Raw genomic sequence first — 17,739 nt, forward strand, 5'->3', positions numbered from 1 at the left:
GAATATGATTTCTATCCTAAGATTTAAAATGCAGTAACATAATTGCAAACTATGTATGCAAACTTACAGAGAAATAACTTAGTATTGCCCTCTGTTACTACCCTGGAGGAAATATATATTTTATACAAAGTATTTAAGAAATAGGAAAACATGCTCAGATGTTTAATTCTTGACAAACATATAGCTTATGAGAAGAAACACATGAACTGTAGAAAAAGATTCAACAGACAGTATTGTTTTTTTATCTTTTTTTGATATGGAGTCTTGCTCTATCGCCCAGGCTGGAGTTGCAGTGGTGCGATCTTGGCCCACTTCAAGCTGTGCCTCCTGGGTTCAAGCGATTCCTTGGCCTCAGCCTCCTGAGTAGCTGGAATGACAGGTGCCTGCCACCAAGCCCAGCTAATTTTTGTTTGTATTTTTTAGTAGAGACGGGGTTTCACCATATTGGCCACACTGGTTTTAGAACTCCTGAACTCAGGTGATCCACCCACTTTGGCCTCCCAAAGTGCTGGCATTACAGGCTTGAGCTACCAAGCCCAGCCAAAAGACAGTATTTTTGTGTCTGAGTATAGTAGGAGCATTTCCAATACTTAGTCATACTATGTATAAATACTGTGATATTTAAGAAAGCTTGTGACACAGTAGATGAGACCTGAGTTGAAAAAGACATAAGAGAAAGCACTATGATACATAAAGGAGGAACACAGACTTTATCTCCAGAAGCACTAAATGGCACCACACTGAGAATACTCACTTTGTATCTGAGTCTCAGGCTGCTCTGCAATGAATGTGGCATCTAGAGGCAGGATACAGCCAGAACTTTTAAATTCAAACAGTAAAGTGTAAGGATGGATAGCATTTGCTGGGCTGTTTGCTTCAACAGTAGATCCTATAAGAGTGCGGTGTGCATTAACCACAGGGATTGGAGGTGGAGCCTTACCTTGTCTGGGTCGGTGGTGGTGATGACCCACACACAGTGTGCATTATCTTCATACTGAACTGGATAATTAGGGGAGGTAATGACGCCGCTGGGCCCACGCAGATTGGATCCACATGTTCTAGCTGGAAACACATAGAAACAAGGTTATTTTCTACAACATTTTTTCAGTTTGGTAAAGACACAAGATTTATGGGAAAGTTCAAGTTAGCTATTATCTAATCACAGTAAAAAAGGGTGCATGGACTCCAACTGGGACACGGACTCCAGTCAGCAAGTGGATTGCTCAGCCGGCAGGACTTTTGCTTGGCATCTGCAGTGTTATGCTGGGGCACTTTATTTTTTCCAAAGGGCTTTCCACTCACCAAAGGATCTAACAGATGATAGCACCATGCTCAATGTCAATACCAAAGTAGCGCATTTCAAATCCCATTGTGACTCAGAGAGAGTCTTCACGTACATCTCATTGTTCAGAGAGTCTCCATACACACCTAACTGTGTGCGACTGCAGTAAGATAGAGGGAAAGGCACCATCGAGTGGAATTCAACCAGAGTTACCATCTCAGCTACGTCTTACACTGTGTGACCTCCAATAAATTGTGTCTTTTCAACTTTAAAAAAGGATTTTGGAGCAGCTGATCATCTCCAAAGTCACTTTCGAGCTTTAGATTCTATTCTACAACAAACAATACCAATTTCTTTACAGCACGATGCAAATAGGAATTTAAAACATTATTGAAAGTTTAAAGAAAGAAAATAGGAATGGTAACTTTAAAAATAAAAAAAATCTTAAAGTTGAAATGAAAGACTGAGCAAAGCATAGAAATTGCATAATTCAATATATACAACTTAGTCTGGAATGTAAAAATAATTTAATTGGCTTCCACTTTATGAAAGGAGTCTTTTTTTCAAATCAATAGACATATTTTAGAAATATAATGTCAGCATATACTCTGGTTTTAACATTAATAATTTAAACTGGGTTTCAGAAAGGAGCAGAAGAAACTAATTTCAGAAGAAGAAATTAATGTTAGAGAACTTCTGCTTCATTTTCCTAAGACATCCTATGACACAAACTGATAAAAACGTTTCATAGGAAGGATTAACCCTCATCGTAGCCTATCCTCTATTTTTTCATTCCTTGGGTTTAACCCATTCTTCAAGTCAGTTATTATTCTAGGAGACTCAGCTACAAAACTCAGCAGAACAGGACTTGTGTCTTAACAAGGGCTACCTTGTGGGGGGACAAGAATCAACCACTGAACCCAGGTTTTCCAAAGGGCCTCAAGAACCAGACATTTCTCTCTTCCACATATGTCAGTATAATAACAATAGTAATAATAATAATAATACAAATCATGCCTATTCCTCATAATACTTCTTTAATCTTTAATCTACTGTGACTATTCATCTGAGATCTCTCTCTCCTAAAACGTTATGCATTCCCTGAGCTTAGGAACAGTCCTCTTTCTGCATTTACCTGTCCCTCCTCAGCACTGTATACCACGCTGTAGTCCCAGACATGTGAAAATGGGACAAGATGATTGGAGACAACTGTTCAGTCGCTTCCTACTTATTATGGAAACAATTAGCTAAAAATTGACCTATTCTACATTGATAAGTGTGTTAAAATTACCTTTTAAAACACTGGCATTTACTGTCCAAATGAAAAACAAACATGGGTAAAACATAACTGGGTTTTCAAAACTCAGTAGGTGTGTCATTGATCTAAAGGTCACTGGACAAAGGACTGAATGAAAACATGGACCCCTTCTATGCACTAATATCTCACTCTCTAATGAGTCTTTTTAATGAGCTGTTCTCAGAGAGGATCATAAACTTTAGATGTGAAATCTTGAAGCCGTCTAATATTAGCATTATCCAACTAGAAAACCTTTGAAAAAAAGTGATAATCAATAAAATCTGAGTTGTAATACCTTTATGTTGCATTTTCCTACTTTGTAACACTTCATAATTAACAGCTATTATAAAGATCAGGTAGCGCTCATAAATATTTGTTATTTAATTGTGAAGCAATGTAACCATATTGGCATTGTCAGTCTGCATTTCAAGCTCTTAAAAAGTACATCTGAAAAACATTTGCAGGGGGAAAGTCATCTGTTACAATCCTACTGACAAGGTGGGCTCAGCCCGCCATTGGCCCAGATGTTCCCGGCCGGAAGGATCCCTAAAGCTGGCCCCGCTCATGGCTTTGTGTCCTAGGTGCCTACTGTGAAGCTGGCCCCTCACTTGGCTTATGAAAATTGGCTACCAGCATCTCATGAAATGCATCTCACGCATTGTATTTTATTTGTGAAGTAACTTTTAGTAAAATATGCATAGGAAACCAGCCCGTCCACCACATTTTCAGGCCTACGAAGTACCAAGTTTCACATAAAGCAAGTCATGGGCCCAGGTCCTTCAGAGACATTCTTTACCAAAAGCTTTCAAATTAACCCATAATGTTTCTTTTTTAATTTAGAAATCTCTCTCCACCTTTGCAACATATTTTAATAACAAATTGTTTAATTTTTGCCCATTTTTTTATTAAGCCATCAAAATGGTCATCTGAAATGAATATTGGGAATATTCAGACCAGAGATTTGTGTCTGATTTGTTCATTTGTTTAACTTTGCCAATTAGAACAATTTTTAGCATTTGATAGTTTCCTCAATAAATATTAGCATAGCTTCTGAATAGGTGTAACGGCCTTAGGTCGCATAACCTAACTGTAATTATGTAATTCTAACCCTCCTTCTTAGGACATTGTTGAAAGCTTGTGCTACTTTCTCAGTGTTTGCTTTTCTAAATCTTCTCCTACCTAATCATCTGCTTCTTTACCATCTGATGATGCACCCCTTATCTGGCTTGTTATGATTTATTTAGCTATTGCTTCCTTGCATCTAGGGTTTTCTGCTAGTCAGAATAACTCTTCAGTTTTTCAACTGGCAACTACTGTAAGTTCAACCATGCATTTGTAGAGTCCTTATTAAACAACCACCCTGTGGCTTGAGCTGTTGTGATTTCCACCAGCCGATGTCCACACGGTGGTGAACAGAGTGTCAGCTATCCTCTAGCTGTCCTGCAGCTCACCTTATTACCTGGGCCAGGAAAGCTTACATTAATTTCTCTGAATTTCTTAGTGGAGAGAGAAGAGCCAACACACCGTCCTCCATCTAGCACACCCACATCTTCCCCTCCGTCAGCTTCCAGCACCAGAAGGGTATAATTTCTCATGTCTACCATATGTTAAGCTTTAAAAAATTAGATATTTGGAAAAAAGAAAAAGAAGAGCTAGAGAAGAAAATGGGACAGGCTGGGAAAGAAGAGATGACCCAGGGCTGAGCTTTGTACTGAGTAGATCCAATGAGTGAGTGTCCTTGGTCAGGGAGCTTTGGGGATGATCTGTTAGGGATGTCTGCTGTCCACCCTTAGAGATCCTCTAGTTAGATGGGCAAGGGTGCAGCAGCCTGCAAGGCAGGAAGAATAATGGGTGTCGAGAAAATCTCGGCAGTGCACACAGGCCCTTGCAAAGGAAGCGGATGGCTGCCATCGTCTTATCTAAAAACCATATCTATGTTGCTTTGTCGCCTATTGGGGGGCTCTATTTGAATACAAATTTATCCGATGGTCTGGGAGGTCACGAAACGACGCCATAAGTTCTGACTTAGAAACATAGACATCTGAAGGTTTATCACCTGCCTCTCTCTTCACTCACGGACTCTGCTGGCTTTTCACTTCATGCAAAGAACAGATTGGGCAGCTCCTCACACAGGAGACAGCCCAGGGAAGCTGTTCTGACTGGGACTGGACAATTTCATAGCATCCTTGGAGGCAGGGAAACTTCTTTCCTTCCGTTAGCTTCTGTGCTAAACAGGCATTCAATTAGTCAACGAAGTATGTGATTAAGCAGCATAATTAAGTAACTACAATATACTAGTGCCAAGCCAGTTTTTAAAACAAGATCTCTCTCCATAAGCTGCCATCGTGGAAATGTGTGGACGCACGTTTATACAAACTATAGCAGAATGCCTCTTTCTACTCTTGCAAAGGCCTTGCCTCTTGGAAATATAACATCTAATAGAGAGTAAAATTCACTGACATGCTTGATAAATGTACTTGGATAATAACTGCGACCTAATGTACACCTGATGTTACTTGCTTGACAGTTTTCCAAACTTGTAAACTCAAATTTCACTTACATCTTTTCTGTCTCCCCAGTAAAGCTAGAATTCACAGAATGATAAATTGAAAATATAATACATCAGGAGGGAAAGTGGAAAGGGAGAAGAAAACTAACCAATTTTGGATGCCAATGCATGCCATTTTGACATTTATCCACTTAATCAATGAATATTTATTAAGTATAAAATAGGTTTGTTTCATGCAATTTATCTTACTTAATATAAAGTAATAACTTATCTGTTTATTTAAATGCAGTTCCAGGAAATCTTATTGTTCTATAGTAACTACTTAATTAATCAAATTACTTGAAAGAAGAAACATTGTAATTGATTAAATTTAAATTAGTGGGATTTCAGGGGTCGCATTAGAAGCTTTTTTAAAGCAAATTTATAATTATATTGGATAGCCTATTTCTCATACGTTTTTAGGAGAAAACATTTTTATCAAGCACAAATTTTATGTCCAGATTGTCAACCATAATGAAGATAATACATCACAGAGGCTAAGAACTTCCTTTCCTTCACCACACCTGGTTCCAGGCCTGGCTTAGGTAGTCAGTAGCTGTATCATCTTATTTAATTTTAAGCCACTCAGCTTATTTAATTAGAATAATCATAACTCCACTTATGATTGCTCTAAGGATTGAATAAAAGAAGACAATAAAGCATTTACTACCTGGCCTGACGTATCACAGCATGGCTGGGTGCGGTGGCTCATGCCTGTAATTCCAGCATTTTGGGAGGCTGAGGTGGGTGGATCACCTGAGGTCTGGAGTTTGAGACCAGCCTGGCCAACATGGTGAAACTCCGTCTCTACTAAACATACAAAAATTAGCTGAGTATGGTGGCAGGTGACTGTAATCCCAGCTACTGGGGAGGCTGAGGCAGAAGAATCGCTTGAGTCAGGGAGGTGGCAGTTGCAGTGAGCCAAGATAGCACCACTGTACTAGAGCCTGTGTGACAGAGGGAGACTCTGTCTCAAAAAGAAAAAAAAAAAAAAAAGACAGAAAAAAGTATACATGCAGTGCTCATTATGAGTTGAACACTGAGGGTATGGCGGAGAGAGAACAAAACTAAGTTTCTTGCCTTCAGCAGGAAATTAACAAACACATGGACATATAATTTCAGAAGGAGAAAACAGCTTTGAAGAAAGGCAGATAAAAGATTTGTAAAGTGAGGGAAAAGGCCTGCTCTATAAGAAGTGGTTTTGGAAGGATGTGGGTTCACATGGCATTTGATGAAAGGCATAAATGGACAGTCACACGGATACCTGGGGGGAAGGGGATACTCCAGAGAGGGGAAACCAAATCCAAGAATCCTAGGAGAGAAACACCGCTGGCATGCTCTAGGAATGTAAATAGCACCAACTTAAGGTTAGCTTTCAGGTTATTTTATGTCAATAGAGTATGAGAGTAGTATAAGATACAAAACTATATTATTGCCTTATAATAACTTAGTAAAAATAATAAGAAAAAAATATATTTTCTCCCAGGGGACTTTCAGGTAAAAAGTATAAAGCTTCAGGAGTCAGGAAACAACAACAGAAATTTCTCCAAATTCACAGGAATTAAAAATTAACAGTGTGTTTTTCTGTCTAAATCTCTGAGATAGTGGCTACATGATCAAATACACAAAATAGTATCCTGACACTGACACTGGATCTGTAACCTGGTATAAAGAAGAGTCATCTTTCAGGGTAAATGATCTTCTTATTACTCTTTAAAAGGTCATTTCTACAAGGGCGGAAAACGCGAATGGAAAAGAAAAAGCTGTAAAAGTTTTTGGTGAATGATGAGTTCATAAATTAAGAATATTTTTTAGCTAACCTAATCTGAAATTCCAAGGCAATAATAACTGTATTCCCTGACTCTGGCTGGCTCCAATTAGCTTCCGTGTAACCACAGTTACAACTGCCAATAATACTTTATTTCTCTTAGAGGGCTTTTCATCTCAGGGAGCAACTCAAAATATTAACTCTACAGATCAAGGTGCATTAGCATTAAAGAAGTTCTCAACATAAATCGCCCCTAAAGACTGATGGAATGAAGTACCAGCCTGAACATTTTACTTAAAAAAATAGAACGATATACTCTTCTCTCCATTTTGTTTGCTTATTTTAAAAATCTACTTCCAGTTAAAGATACTCATACAGTTTTAAACAGCTCATAATGTTTTACCCTGCAAAAAATCATAATGGTTGTTTTCATATTCCTAAATGAAGAAAGCGTAATTTCAAACAAAATCACATATATAATTACTGAGCTATGACAACCATTCATCTATTTGGTAACAGGAAGAAAAGGTAATGTTGCCCCCGTTCTCAGAGCTAATTAGCTAATGTAAGCATTGGCTAACCACACCAGCCTCCAGATGGAAGGATCACTTCTGACTCACTGCAATTTATCAAATGCTTCCATCAGATATTCCTGCTCCAGAGAAGGCATGATCATTACTTCAGAGTTAGAGACCCTTCATGAAAATAGGAACCTTGAGAGTCAGTCCTTCCTGGACGCACCTCACTGGAATAGCTTTATGCTTAGAATGGATCTGATGTTCAGACCAGGGGCATTTTATTGCATTTGATAGATGGTTGAGTTGAGAATATGTGGCAGAAATGATCATTATTAGGCCACCTTTAGAGTCTGAGAATGAATCAGGAAAACTCAAACTATGATGCTTTTTTTTTTTTTCCTTTTTTCTTTTTGAGATGAAGTTTTGCTCTTGTCACCCAGGCTGGAGTATAGTGGCACGATCTCTGCTTACTGCAACTTTCAACTTCGAGGTTCAAGTGATTCTCCTGCCTCAGCCTCCCGAGTAGCTGGGATTACAGGCATGCACCAGCATGTCCAGCTAATTTCAGTATTTTTAGTAGAGACAGAGTTTCACTATGTTGGCCAGGTTGGTCTTGAACTCCTGACCTCAGGTGATCTGCCTGCCTTGGCCTCCCGAAATGCTGGGATTACAGACGTGAGCCACCATGCCAGCCAATGCTGTGTTTTCCGATACTATTTTTTGTGGTAATGGCAGAGTGACAAATGAACTTGGAAAATGGTCCCTGCTGTACCGAACCTGTCGATAGCAAAGAACGATTCCCTGTAGTCTGTTTTATGTGGCATTTACCCATTTTCCTGGACACTTTAGATATATAACGTTATCTTTTTATAGAAATAGTTATAAAAGCTCCACTTTTATAAATGTTTTTTACCTCTTCTCTAATGGATGAATCCATTGTTGGATGCAAATTGAGACGGTACTTAAAAAAGGGAATGGTGACATACTCAGGGTTCCTAAAAGTTGCCAACCTGAGGAACTTGTGTATTTTAATTGAAGAAAGAGTGTTCTACAGAGGGATGCCAGACAGGAAGTGGGGCACAACTCACTGGGCTCATTTCTCCTCTTCACAACTACAAGGGTGTTGATGGCTTTTCATAGTGAGGAAGAAAATCATGACTGTAAATGTCTAAACTTGCGCTGTCATATGTGGCAACTGCTAGCCACACGTGGCTACTGAGCACCTGAAATGCAGCTGGTCTGAGATGAGCTATGCTCTAAGTAGAAAATGCACACTGGATTTCCAAAACACAGTATGAAAAACAAGAAAATATATAAAATATCTCATTATCATACTTGTATTAACTATATGTTAACATGATACAATTTGGGAGTATTTGGGTTAAATAAAATGTTATTACAATTAAATTCACCTGTTTTTCTTTCCCTTTTTAGTCTAGCTACTAAATATTTCAAAATCACATACATAGTCTGGGAAATAAACACACACCTTTCCTAGTTACTCAATCCAGCACTAACTTAGGTGCTCCTGTGAAGGGATTTTGGAGGCATAATTAAACTACCTTATCAACTGACTGTAAGTTAAGGAGATTATTTTGTCTGGCCTTTACATAATCAGTTGGGAAGTCTTCAAAGAGGGCTAGAATTTCCCTTACAGAGAAACTCCTGCCTGTGGACAGCAGCTTTGACCTCTTCCTGGAGATCCTGGCCTGATCCCTATCTTTCCTTCCTAACAGCCTGTCTTTCAGAATTCAGATATAATGCCAGCCCTATCAATCATGTGAGCCATTTCCCTGATCTAAGCCCACACACTTGTCTCCATCCTAGTGGATTTGCTTCTCTGCTTGAATTTTTACTCACAGAGTCAAGTGCTTGGACATGAGGTGTTGCTGAAGCAAACGTGGGCACAGCTTTGGAACTGGGTAGTGGGTCAGAGCTGCAAGGTTTTGGGGAGCATCATAGAGAAGGCCTCAGGTGCCTCGAAAAGACTGCTAGTAGAAATCTATCTTGTATCGATACTCTTGGTAGGACTCAGAAAGAGTGAGAGACATTCCTGGAAACTGAAAGAGGTGGCAGAAGCTTAGCAGAAATGGTTCTGTGATTAGGTAGGAAGCAGGGTGTTCAGTGACAAACACAGATGGACAGCTAAGGAGAGTTCCAGGCCATGTGTCCAAGAGGCCACTTGATTTCTTCTTGCTGCTGATACTAAAACATGATAGGAAAGACATAAATTGAGGGGAAGACTGTCAAACAAAAAGGAATCAGGACCAGGTGATTTTGAAACTTCTCAGCCTCTCCAGACGGCAAAAGAGGCTGAAATTTGGAAGCGACAGATGCACAAGCATTCTAGACAGGAAAGGCAGAGTGTGTGGCTGCACAGCCGTGCCCTGAAACCTCAGAATGACCGTAAGGTCAGAACACAGGTATTACGTCCCAGAAAGGATACTTTTTAAGAAATTGAGGGTTTCTTATCCATCTTATCAACTGGTGCAACTAGATAGCTAAGGAGCATTGTCCCTCTGACATCTCAGCAGGAGTCCAAGATGGAGAAAAGATTATCTCAAAAATATGTGAGAGCATGGCGTTTGTCTAACTGAATCAACACTAGTAAAACCATCCACTATAAAAACACCTCCTTAGGAATTATTTCTAGCAGTATAAGTTATTATTTCAGAAAAATAAATTAAGTTTATTACTTCAAATACATTTTTAGTTCTTACTGAATTTATTAGAAGTAATAAACTTAATAAGAACTAATAAGAACTAAAGTACTATTCAATGATGATCATGGTATATCTAACTTAAGCAGAACGAGGGAATCATCAGTGAGAAGAGAAGATTGATAAAGCCAGGCACTCTTTGCCTGTGGAGTTGAAAGGAAGAGGCAGAGTCTTGGCGATTACTAGTAACTTTCCAGAAAACCAAACCAAATACACCAAACAAGAGAGACCCTGCGGAAAAAGTGTTCTCTTCCAAAATATGATCAAGTGGGACACTTGAATTGACGAGAACAGGATACCAAAAAGAATCCCCTTCTAATTATCTCTAAGCGTGAGTAGTTGGGGGGTTGAGAAGGATGGGAGAAATGTGTCCACCTTCAGCCTGGATGGAGCAGCTGTTTCCTAAGAGATAAGCACCTCTGAGTGTGTGATATCTTTGGGACAGGATACTGAGAAAGGGCTTTGAGTTTAAGATGAGAGTCAGGGCCAAGAAAGGCAATGTCATAGGTAAACATATAAAATCACATTATATAAAGGCAAATATTTAAGTTACTCTAAAATATTGACTTAAAAGTAACACTTAAAAGAATGCACATTTACTATTTGTCTAAAGTGAACTTTAAAAATAATGAAGCCTATTTCTGGGATATAAGAGCAAGAAAACTATTGAAGGAATTTTTTTTCCCCTAAAGGAAAAATAATCCATATGACTCGTCCCTCATGTATAATTGGGAGGCTTGTGCAACACCAGCCCTAGTGGGAACATGAATTTTAGTACAGTTCTTTGAAGTGCTTAAGGGTCTTATGTTAGAATTGAAAAATGCACAATCAAAGTAGTCTAGTGACAAAAAGAAGGGGACAGCTATGTGCATTTCCTTGACCAGAGATTGCTGACTCTCGTGAAGGGTCTCCATTTAAGAGGTGACAACACGCTGTCAGCTGGGCCATACACCCTCCCTCCCCTTCCTGTGGGGTGGGTCCTGCAAAGCTGTATCCCCTGCATGTGACTGATCCCTACTGGTTATAGGGACCAGGTACAATACAGTAAATGGGGCCAAAGAGTGTTCTTAGCTTAGATGACGATAGTGACATGTTTGGTAACTAGTTATTTTCACAGGCTGCAATGACACTATGCTTCTTGCACCTTTTTAAACAACTAAAATGCTTAAAAGTTTAAAATGTATAAGTCCATTCACATGAAAAGACTATATGGAAAGATAAGGTATTCTTACATATGAAGTTTTCCTTTTTAGTCAAACTAGTGCTTTTCCTCCCAAAACTACCAGTTTACATGAATCATTTTATGGCCGCAATTCAAAAACAAAAACTTCAAACTCAGCGTTTCTTTAATTTTATTATTATTTTTCATTGTAAAACAACCAAAATAATTTTCTGCTGTTTTCAATATGATTTCTGTAATTCTGGTAAGAATTTGTGTATACTTCATAGCAGTAAAAAATAAGTAATTTAACCTTTGCTGACTTCATATGTTTTATTTGAAAATGATGATGATAATAATGATGAATATTTTACTCTGCTAACTATGTTAGAGATTAAAGATCATTTATTAATAAAATGATGATTTGGAATCAGGCTAACAATTCCTTTTATTACTCACATAATTAATACCTAAAAATATTCAACCTCACTGCAATAGGAAAGTGAACCTTTTTAGGTTTGCAGGGTGCACAGAAACCTTTCTGGCAGGTCCAGCTGTGGAAGATATATTCACACACATGCACACTGTTTGTGTGTATAGATAGATACCAAGTTATACTGAGTATGTGTGGATTTGCTCACATCTATCCTCAAATGTAAAACACAAAAATATTCTTGGAAATGTTAGCCTCTTAACAAATTCCAAGGAAAGATTTCTGTTATTACCCACATCACTATGAAAACATATATTACTACCAAGTTCTACTCTGCCTATAGACAATGCTTCATGCTTAAATTGTATATTCACAAAAATGCCAACTCTAAAGAAAGAGATAATCCAGGCTTTACCCACCGCAGGTGCCTTACCTCGGCAGATGGGCCTGTGGTCACTCCAAGCAGCGAGCGTGTCTGTAACTCTCTGACAGGTGATGCTTTTAGATCCCTGGAGCACGTAATTGTCCTCACAAGAAAATTGTACATTTGCACCAACCCTAAGCAGTTAAAAAAGAAAAAACAACCCAAATTATTCACAGAAGACTTCTTTGGGAAAAAAAAAATCAGCAAAATGGCTGCTACGATGTTGTGCAGTTAAAACAGCATAAGACATTAAGCAACTCATTAGGTATTGTTTATAGAGGCAACCCTGTGATTTAGCAAAGGTTATAAAATCAAAAGACTTGGGTTCAGATTCCTGTTGTGCCACCTTCAGAATTAACAAACACATGAACCTTAACTTGTCATGACTAAGATAGAAAAAAATAGCAAAAATGACTTTACTGAATGTTGTGGCTTTAATAAGAAAATAAATGTGAAGAAATTTTGTACCCTGAAAACAAGATGAAGTTGGATGTCATTCATCGTGAATAAATATTTTACAAAAACAAGAAGTAAAAAAGTCTAGATTAAGAAAATATCTCAGTAAAGAATGTATTTTGCTATCACACATGTTAATTATATTTAAAAGAAAGCTAGTGATATTATATTTCAGAAATTCTTATCGGGAAAGAATGATTTATTTTACTTTTCTTTTGTTTGTTTTTTTGTTTTGTTTTGAGACAGAGTTTCACACTGTCACCCAGGCTGGAGTGCAGTGGCACCACCTCTGCTCACTGCAACCTCCGCCTCCAGGGTTCAAGCTATTTTCCTGCCTCAGCCTCCTGAGTAGCTGGGACTACAGATATGCACAACCATGCCCGGCTAATTTTTGTATTTTTAGTACAGACAGAGTTTCACCATGTTGGCCAGGCTGGTCTTGAATTCCTGACCTGAAGTGATTCACCTGCCTCAACCTCCCAAAATACTAGGATTACAGGCGTGAGCCACTGCACCCAGCTGTGTTTTAGAAGAAAGCAATCCATCCAGCCTGGATTTAGAGAAAAAATTGCCCTGGCTCCAGACCTGCATTTGCAAACACGGAGCTTTACGGTTGTAAACATTAACGAGACACTGTCACAGAACACCAACTGGACAGCTGCATTCAAAACTGTGAGAGGCAGAGATCAGGTTTGAACACCACCCAGTTACTTCTTCTGAGCCTGGCTTCTGGCCTTGAATTAGATGTAGCCTTATTGAACTCTCTGACAAGCGCATTGTTACCAGAGGAAATTCTACTCATGTTTTTAGTTTGAGAAACCACAGGTTGATGTTGAGGAAACAGAATTGAAATAAGGAGTCTTTGAAGGAAAAGAAGCACAGTTGTCAGTGTGGATGGATGAAGTTAATAATAGAGACAAGATAGGGGAAACATAAATAGACGCTTTTCTTTCTTGCTTAGTGAAAAAAATCCATATCTATAATATCAGAGTGAATATCATTCAGGTAACATTGCACCAGCATCCCCCATAGCATCTATGTAACACTCTCTGGGGATTGCCATGGATGTCGGCAACAGCCATCAAATCAGAGCCAAACCAATTGGGAAAATTCTAGGTAAACAAAATTAAACACCTTTCTTTTCTAAAGGGATGTCTCATCTTAATAAAACTTAATATGCAAAAGCTTATTTTAGAAAATAATGAAGAGAATTCAAAGGATGTAGACTTTTCCAGACATATCTGTCTAGGAAGTTCTTTTTTCACTAGGAATCTAGGACAACGAGAGTTCTATGGAACTAATTTTGAGAAACCCGGCATCATAAGAACATAATATGTATTAATTTTAAATGCAAAAAATATAAAAAGCAAAACCCAGTCGTGATTCACATTTTAATTGCTAGCCATCACAGTTATTTAAGACATCTGTAATTGTAGACATATTCCCCTGCCATAGTTTTTGATCATTGATCTGTGTTTAAACCTCATCTAAGAAATTTTTTTTTAAAACAATTGTTCTATCTTTGTGTTTTCTATTCCAGGTATAAATCTCCAGATCTTTCTATTTACCTACATTTTAATATCCATAGTTTTCCCCATTCTTTCAATATATTTTCATTGAACATCTACCATGTGTTACACTCTATTCTAAGTACCAAAGTGGCAGAAGTGAATAGCACAAAGCCACAATCTCATGGAGATAACCTGATATTTAAGAAAGAAAAAAATAACCAAATCAAACATAAAGAAAACAAAAAAGTGTCATAAAGTGCCATGAAGAAAATAAATAAAATGACCTGAGACTCCTCAGGTAGGAAGAGTTGGAACTTGAGTGTGGCCACTTCTTCAATGATCCCCTTAACCTGAGGCACTGATATTTAGTGTAGTATTCCACGGGAGTTCAAACAGAAAGGGAGGGATGGGCGGGGGGGCCTTTGCTTCAACTTAGCAAGCACTATATTTCAATGACTGCAGCACATCACTCCTTAGTCATGGAAGGCTCTCTGCTCCTATAACACCTCTATTTTTTTCATGCATTTTTTCCCTACATCCAACCAATATTCCTTTAGGTATCAGTAGCACATTGCATTCTGTTTTGAGAAAAACAATCAATAAGCCTAAACCCCCAAAGCGCAGACAACACAGGCAAAAATAGACAAATGAGATGACATCAAACTAAAACCCTTACGCACAGTAAAGGAAACAACCAATAGAGTGAAGAGACACCCTACAGAATGCGAGAAAATACTGGAGAACAAAACATCAGGTAATGAGTTCATATCCACAAATACAAAGAACTCAAACAAGGGAATCACAAGAAAACAAATCACCCATGTAAAACATGGGCAAAGGACCTGAATAGACATTTCTTTAAAAAAGACATAAAAACGGCCAACAGGTATACGGAAAGGTGCTCCGTGTCACTAATCATCAGGGAAATGCAAATTAAAACCACAGTGAGATATCAACTCACACCTGTTAAGATGGCTATTATCAAAAAGACAAAAGATAATACGTGTTGTTGAGGATGTGGAGAAAAGGGAACCCTTGTACATTGTTGTTAGAAATGGAAAATATGTAAATTAGCATACTCATTATGGAAAATACTATGGGGTTGCTGAAAAAATTAAAAATAGAACTACTACATGATCTAGAATTTCACTTCTGATCCTATAGCTGAAGGAAACAAAATCAATACGTTGAAGAGATATCTGCACTCCCATAATCACTGCAGCGTTACTCACAATAGCCACGCTGTGGAATCAACGCAGGGGTTCAACACTGGACTGAGAAATGGATAAAGAAATTGTGGTGCGTGTGTGTGTGTGTGTGAGCGTGCCTGTGTGTGTACACAATGGAATACTATTCAGCCTTTTTTAAAAAAGAGGAAATCTTGCCATTTGTGACAACACAGTTGATCCTGGGGGAAATTATGCTAAGTAAAATGAACCAGGCACAGAAAGACAAGTACTGCATGATCTCATTTCTATGTGAAATCTGGAAAAAATAGAACTGACAGTAGCAGAGTGTGGGTACCAGGGGCTGGAGGAAGGAGAGGAAACAAATAATACAAAATTTCACTTAGGAGAAATAAGCTCAGGAGATCTATTGTACAGCATGGTGACTGTAGTTAATAACAGCATACTGTATGCTTGAAAATTGTCTGGAGAGATTTTGAAAGTTGTCACCATGAAAAATGACAAATATGTGAAGTAATGGGTATGTTAATTAGCTTGATTTGACCATCTCACAATGTGTTCATATTTCAGACTGTCATGTACACCATAAATATCTACAGTTTATGTCAATTTTAGAAAAGAAAATATCACCACTCTGACTAATCGATTTCATTTCTGGCAATATATGTTTATCATCCAAAATATAGGAAATTTCTGGTCAGTGATATTCTTCGGAAGACATTAAAGTGTCCAACAACAGGACTGTGCTTGACTAAATTTTTGGATATATTTGAAAGAATGCAACATCACTTTATAAAAGGCAAGTATAAAATATATGTAGCAATAAAGAAAAATAAAAAGGACATATGTAGTAATATAGAAAAAGAAAAAAGAATAATACAAAATTGTACATACTCAAAATAACAATGATCTATCTATCTATATTTATATCTAAATATCAGGAAGATAGGCACAACCCATTTTTGAGTGGTAGTATCACAAGTAAATTTTTGTTTATATATTCAAATGATTATATTTTTTCCTGATTCTATCACTTGATAATTTAAAAGTTAAATAAAAACATTTATGCTCCTTCTGTTAGACTGTTCCTTCCTTCTCACTCATCAAGGTAGTCATGTGCACTCTCCAGGACCTGAACTCAGCTCTTACTCTTCTCAGATTTCCACCAGAGGAAAGTTTTGAAAGACTATTCCAGTGGAGAGCGGAGGATTGCTCCTGAGCTTCCACGATACTAGCTGGTATCACAGGCTAGTCCAGGAATCTCTGCACACATTCATATTCAGTACATTGAGAGTACAGTATAGAACTCATTCCATAATTACGATCATGAAACCTTTTTGCAAATTATCAGAAATAGCCATCAATAGAATATGGAAGCTTCTCTAATTTCAAAGCATTAAAAATATTAACAGGAGCAACCTCTTCATTTGATTGCAGCTGGCAAACAGAGCCAATGAGGGTAAACGCCATTCCAGCAGCACAGCGGAGGAGAAGCCGCCACGTGGGAATAAATCAAGTTGAGGCTGAAACTAAGTAAGACCCCAATTCTAATTTATTAATTAGATCTTTTGCTCTCATTTTATCTAACACATGAATCAGTTCAATTTAAAAGCCATGTGTGCTTTCAACTTTAAATATATAATAAACTAAGTTTTCACTGATTTATGATTACTATATTTGAAGTAATATATATCAGATATAACATTAGATAATCTAATTTGGTTTTCTGGAAAGAAGTCTCAGAGGAAAATTCCAGGAAAAAAAAGCTAGCAGTACCTTTCTATTGGCAAGTAATTTTAGTGTACCCTAGATTAATTACGTTGCACTATTTAGACAATTGTTAGTAGCTGGTAACTGTAAGAAATACTGGAGAACTGATTTTGTGTAAGATCAAGATACATGGTACATTGACGATAAATATCACACAGCAAAATTTAACTCAAACAGTTAAAGCAGCAAAATTTTGACTTTTAAATTAAATACAATAGGGAAACATACATTTTCTGCTTCTTCAGTGCTTAGCACTTCTGAAATTCTCCATGTTTGATTTCTAAAGACATTTATCATCATATAATTAACTTTACCACAGTATAAAGACTCTAAGTGAGTAAACTATTTCCAAACATGCTTTAGTTGTAATACAAGCAATTTCTAAATATGGTTGTCATAGAGCATAGCTATTTGTGAACTTATTCAACATTGGTATCATAAGTATTTTTGAAAAATAATTTGAGGTGACTCGAAGATTAAACTAATGTTCAAAACAGGAAACGGGTTGACTTACTGCTTCCCTGTTTACCAGAGATTATACTAATCTACTGACTGACTAGGTAAGGGTCTCCTACCTCTCTTCTCAACCCACACTGCTCAGCATCTACTGAATCTGCTGATGCAACCAATAGATAGATGAGAGATAGATGATAGATAGATAGATAG

At 37.7% G+C, this 17,739-nt stretch overlaps 1 protein-coding gene across 1 annotated transcript in view; it reads right to left on the reverse strand.

The window, feature by feature from the left end:
* CSMD1 (CUB and Sushi multiple domains 1) overlaps positions 1 to 17,739 on the reverse strand; it is a 2,090,911-nt gene that overhangs the window by 662,473 nt on the left and 1,410,699 nt on the right. Inside the window, exons 9-10 of the mRNA XM_054498773.1 lie at positions 12,159 to 12,283; positions 941 to 1,062 (exon numbers count right to left, since the gene is read on the reverse strand). Of these exons, the coding sequence (XP_054354748.1) occupies positions 941 to 1,062; positions 12,159 to 12,283 (247 nt within the window). The remainder of the gene's footprint in view (positions 1 to 940; positions 1,063 to 12,158; positions 12,284 to 17,739) is intronic.

Source organism: Pongo pygmaeus, chromosome 7, assembly GCF_028885625.2.
Source record: "Pongo pygmaeus isolate AG05252 chromosome 7, NHGRI_mPonPyg2-v2.0_pri, whole genome shotgun sequence".
Taxonomy (NCBI): domain Eukaryota; kingdom Metazoa; phylum Chordata; class Mammalia; order Primates; family Hominidae; genus Pongo; species Pongo pygmaeus.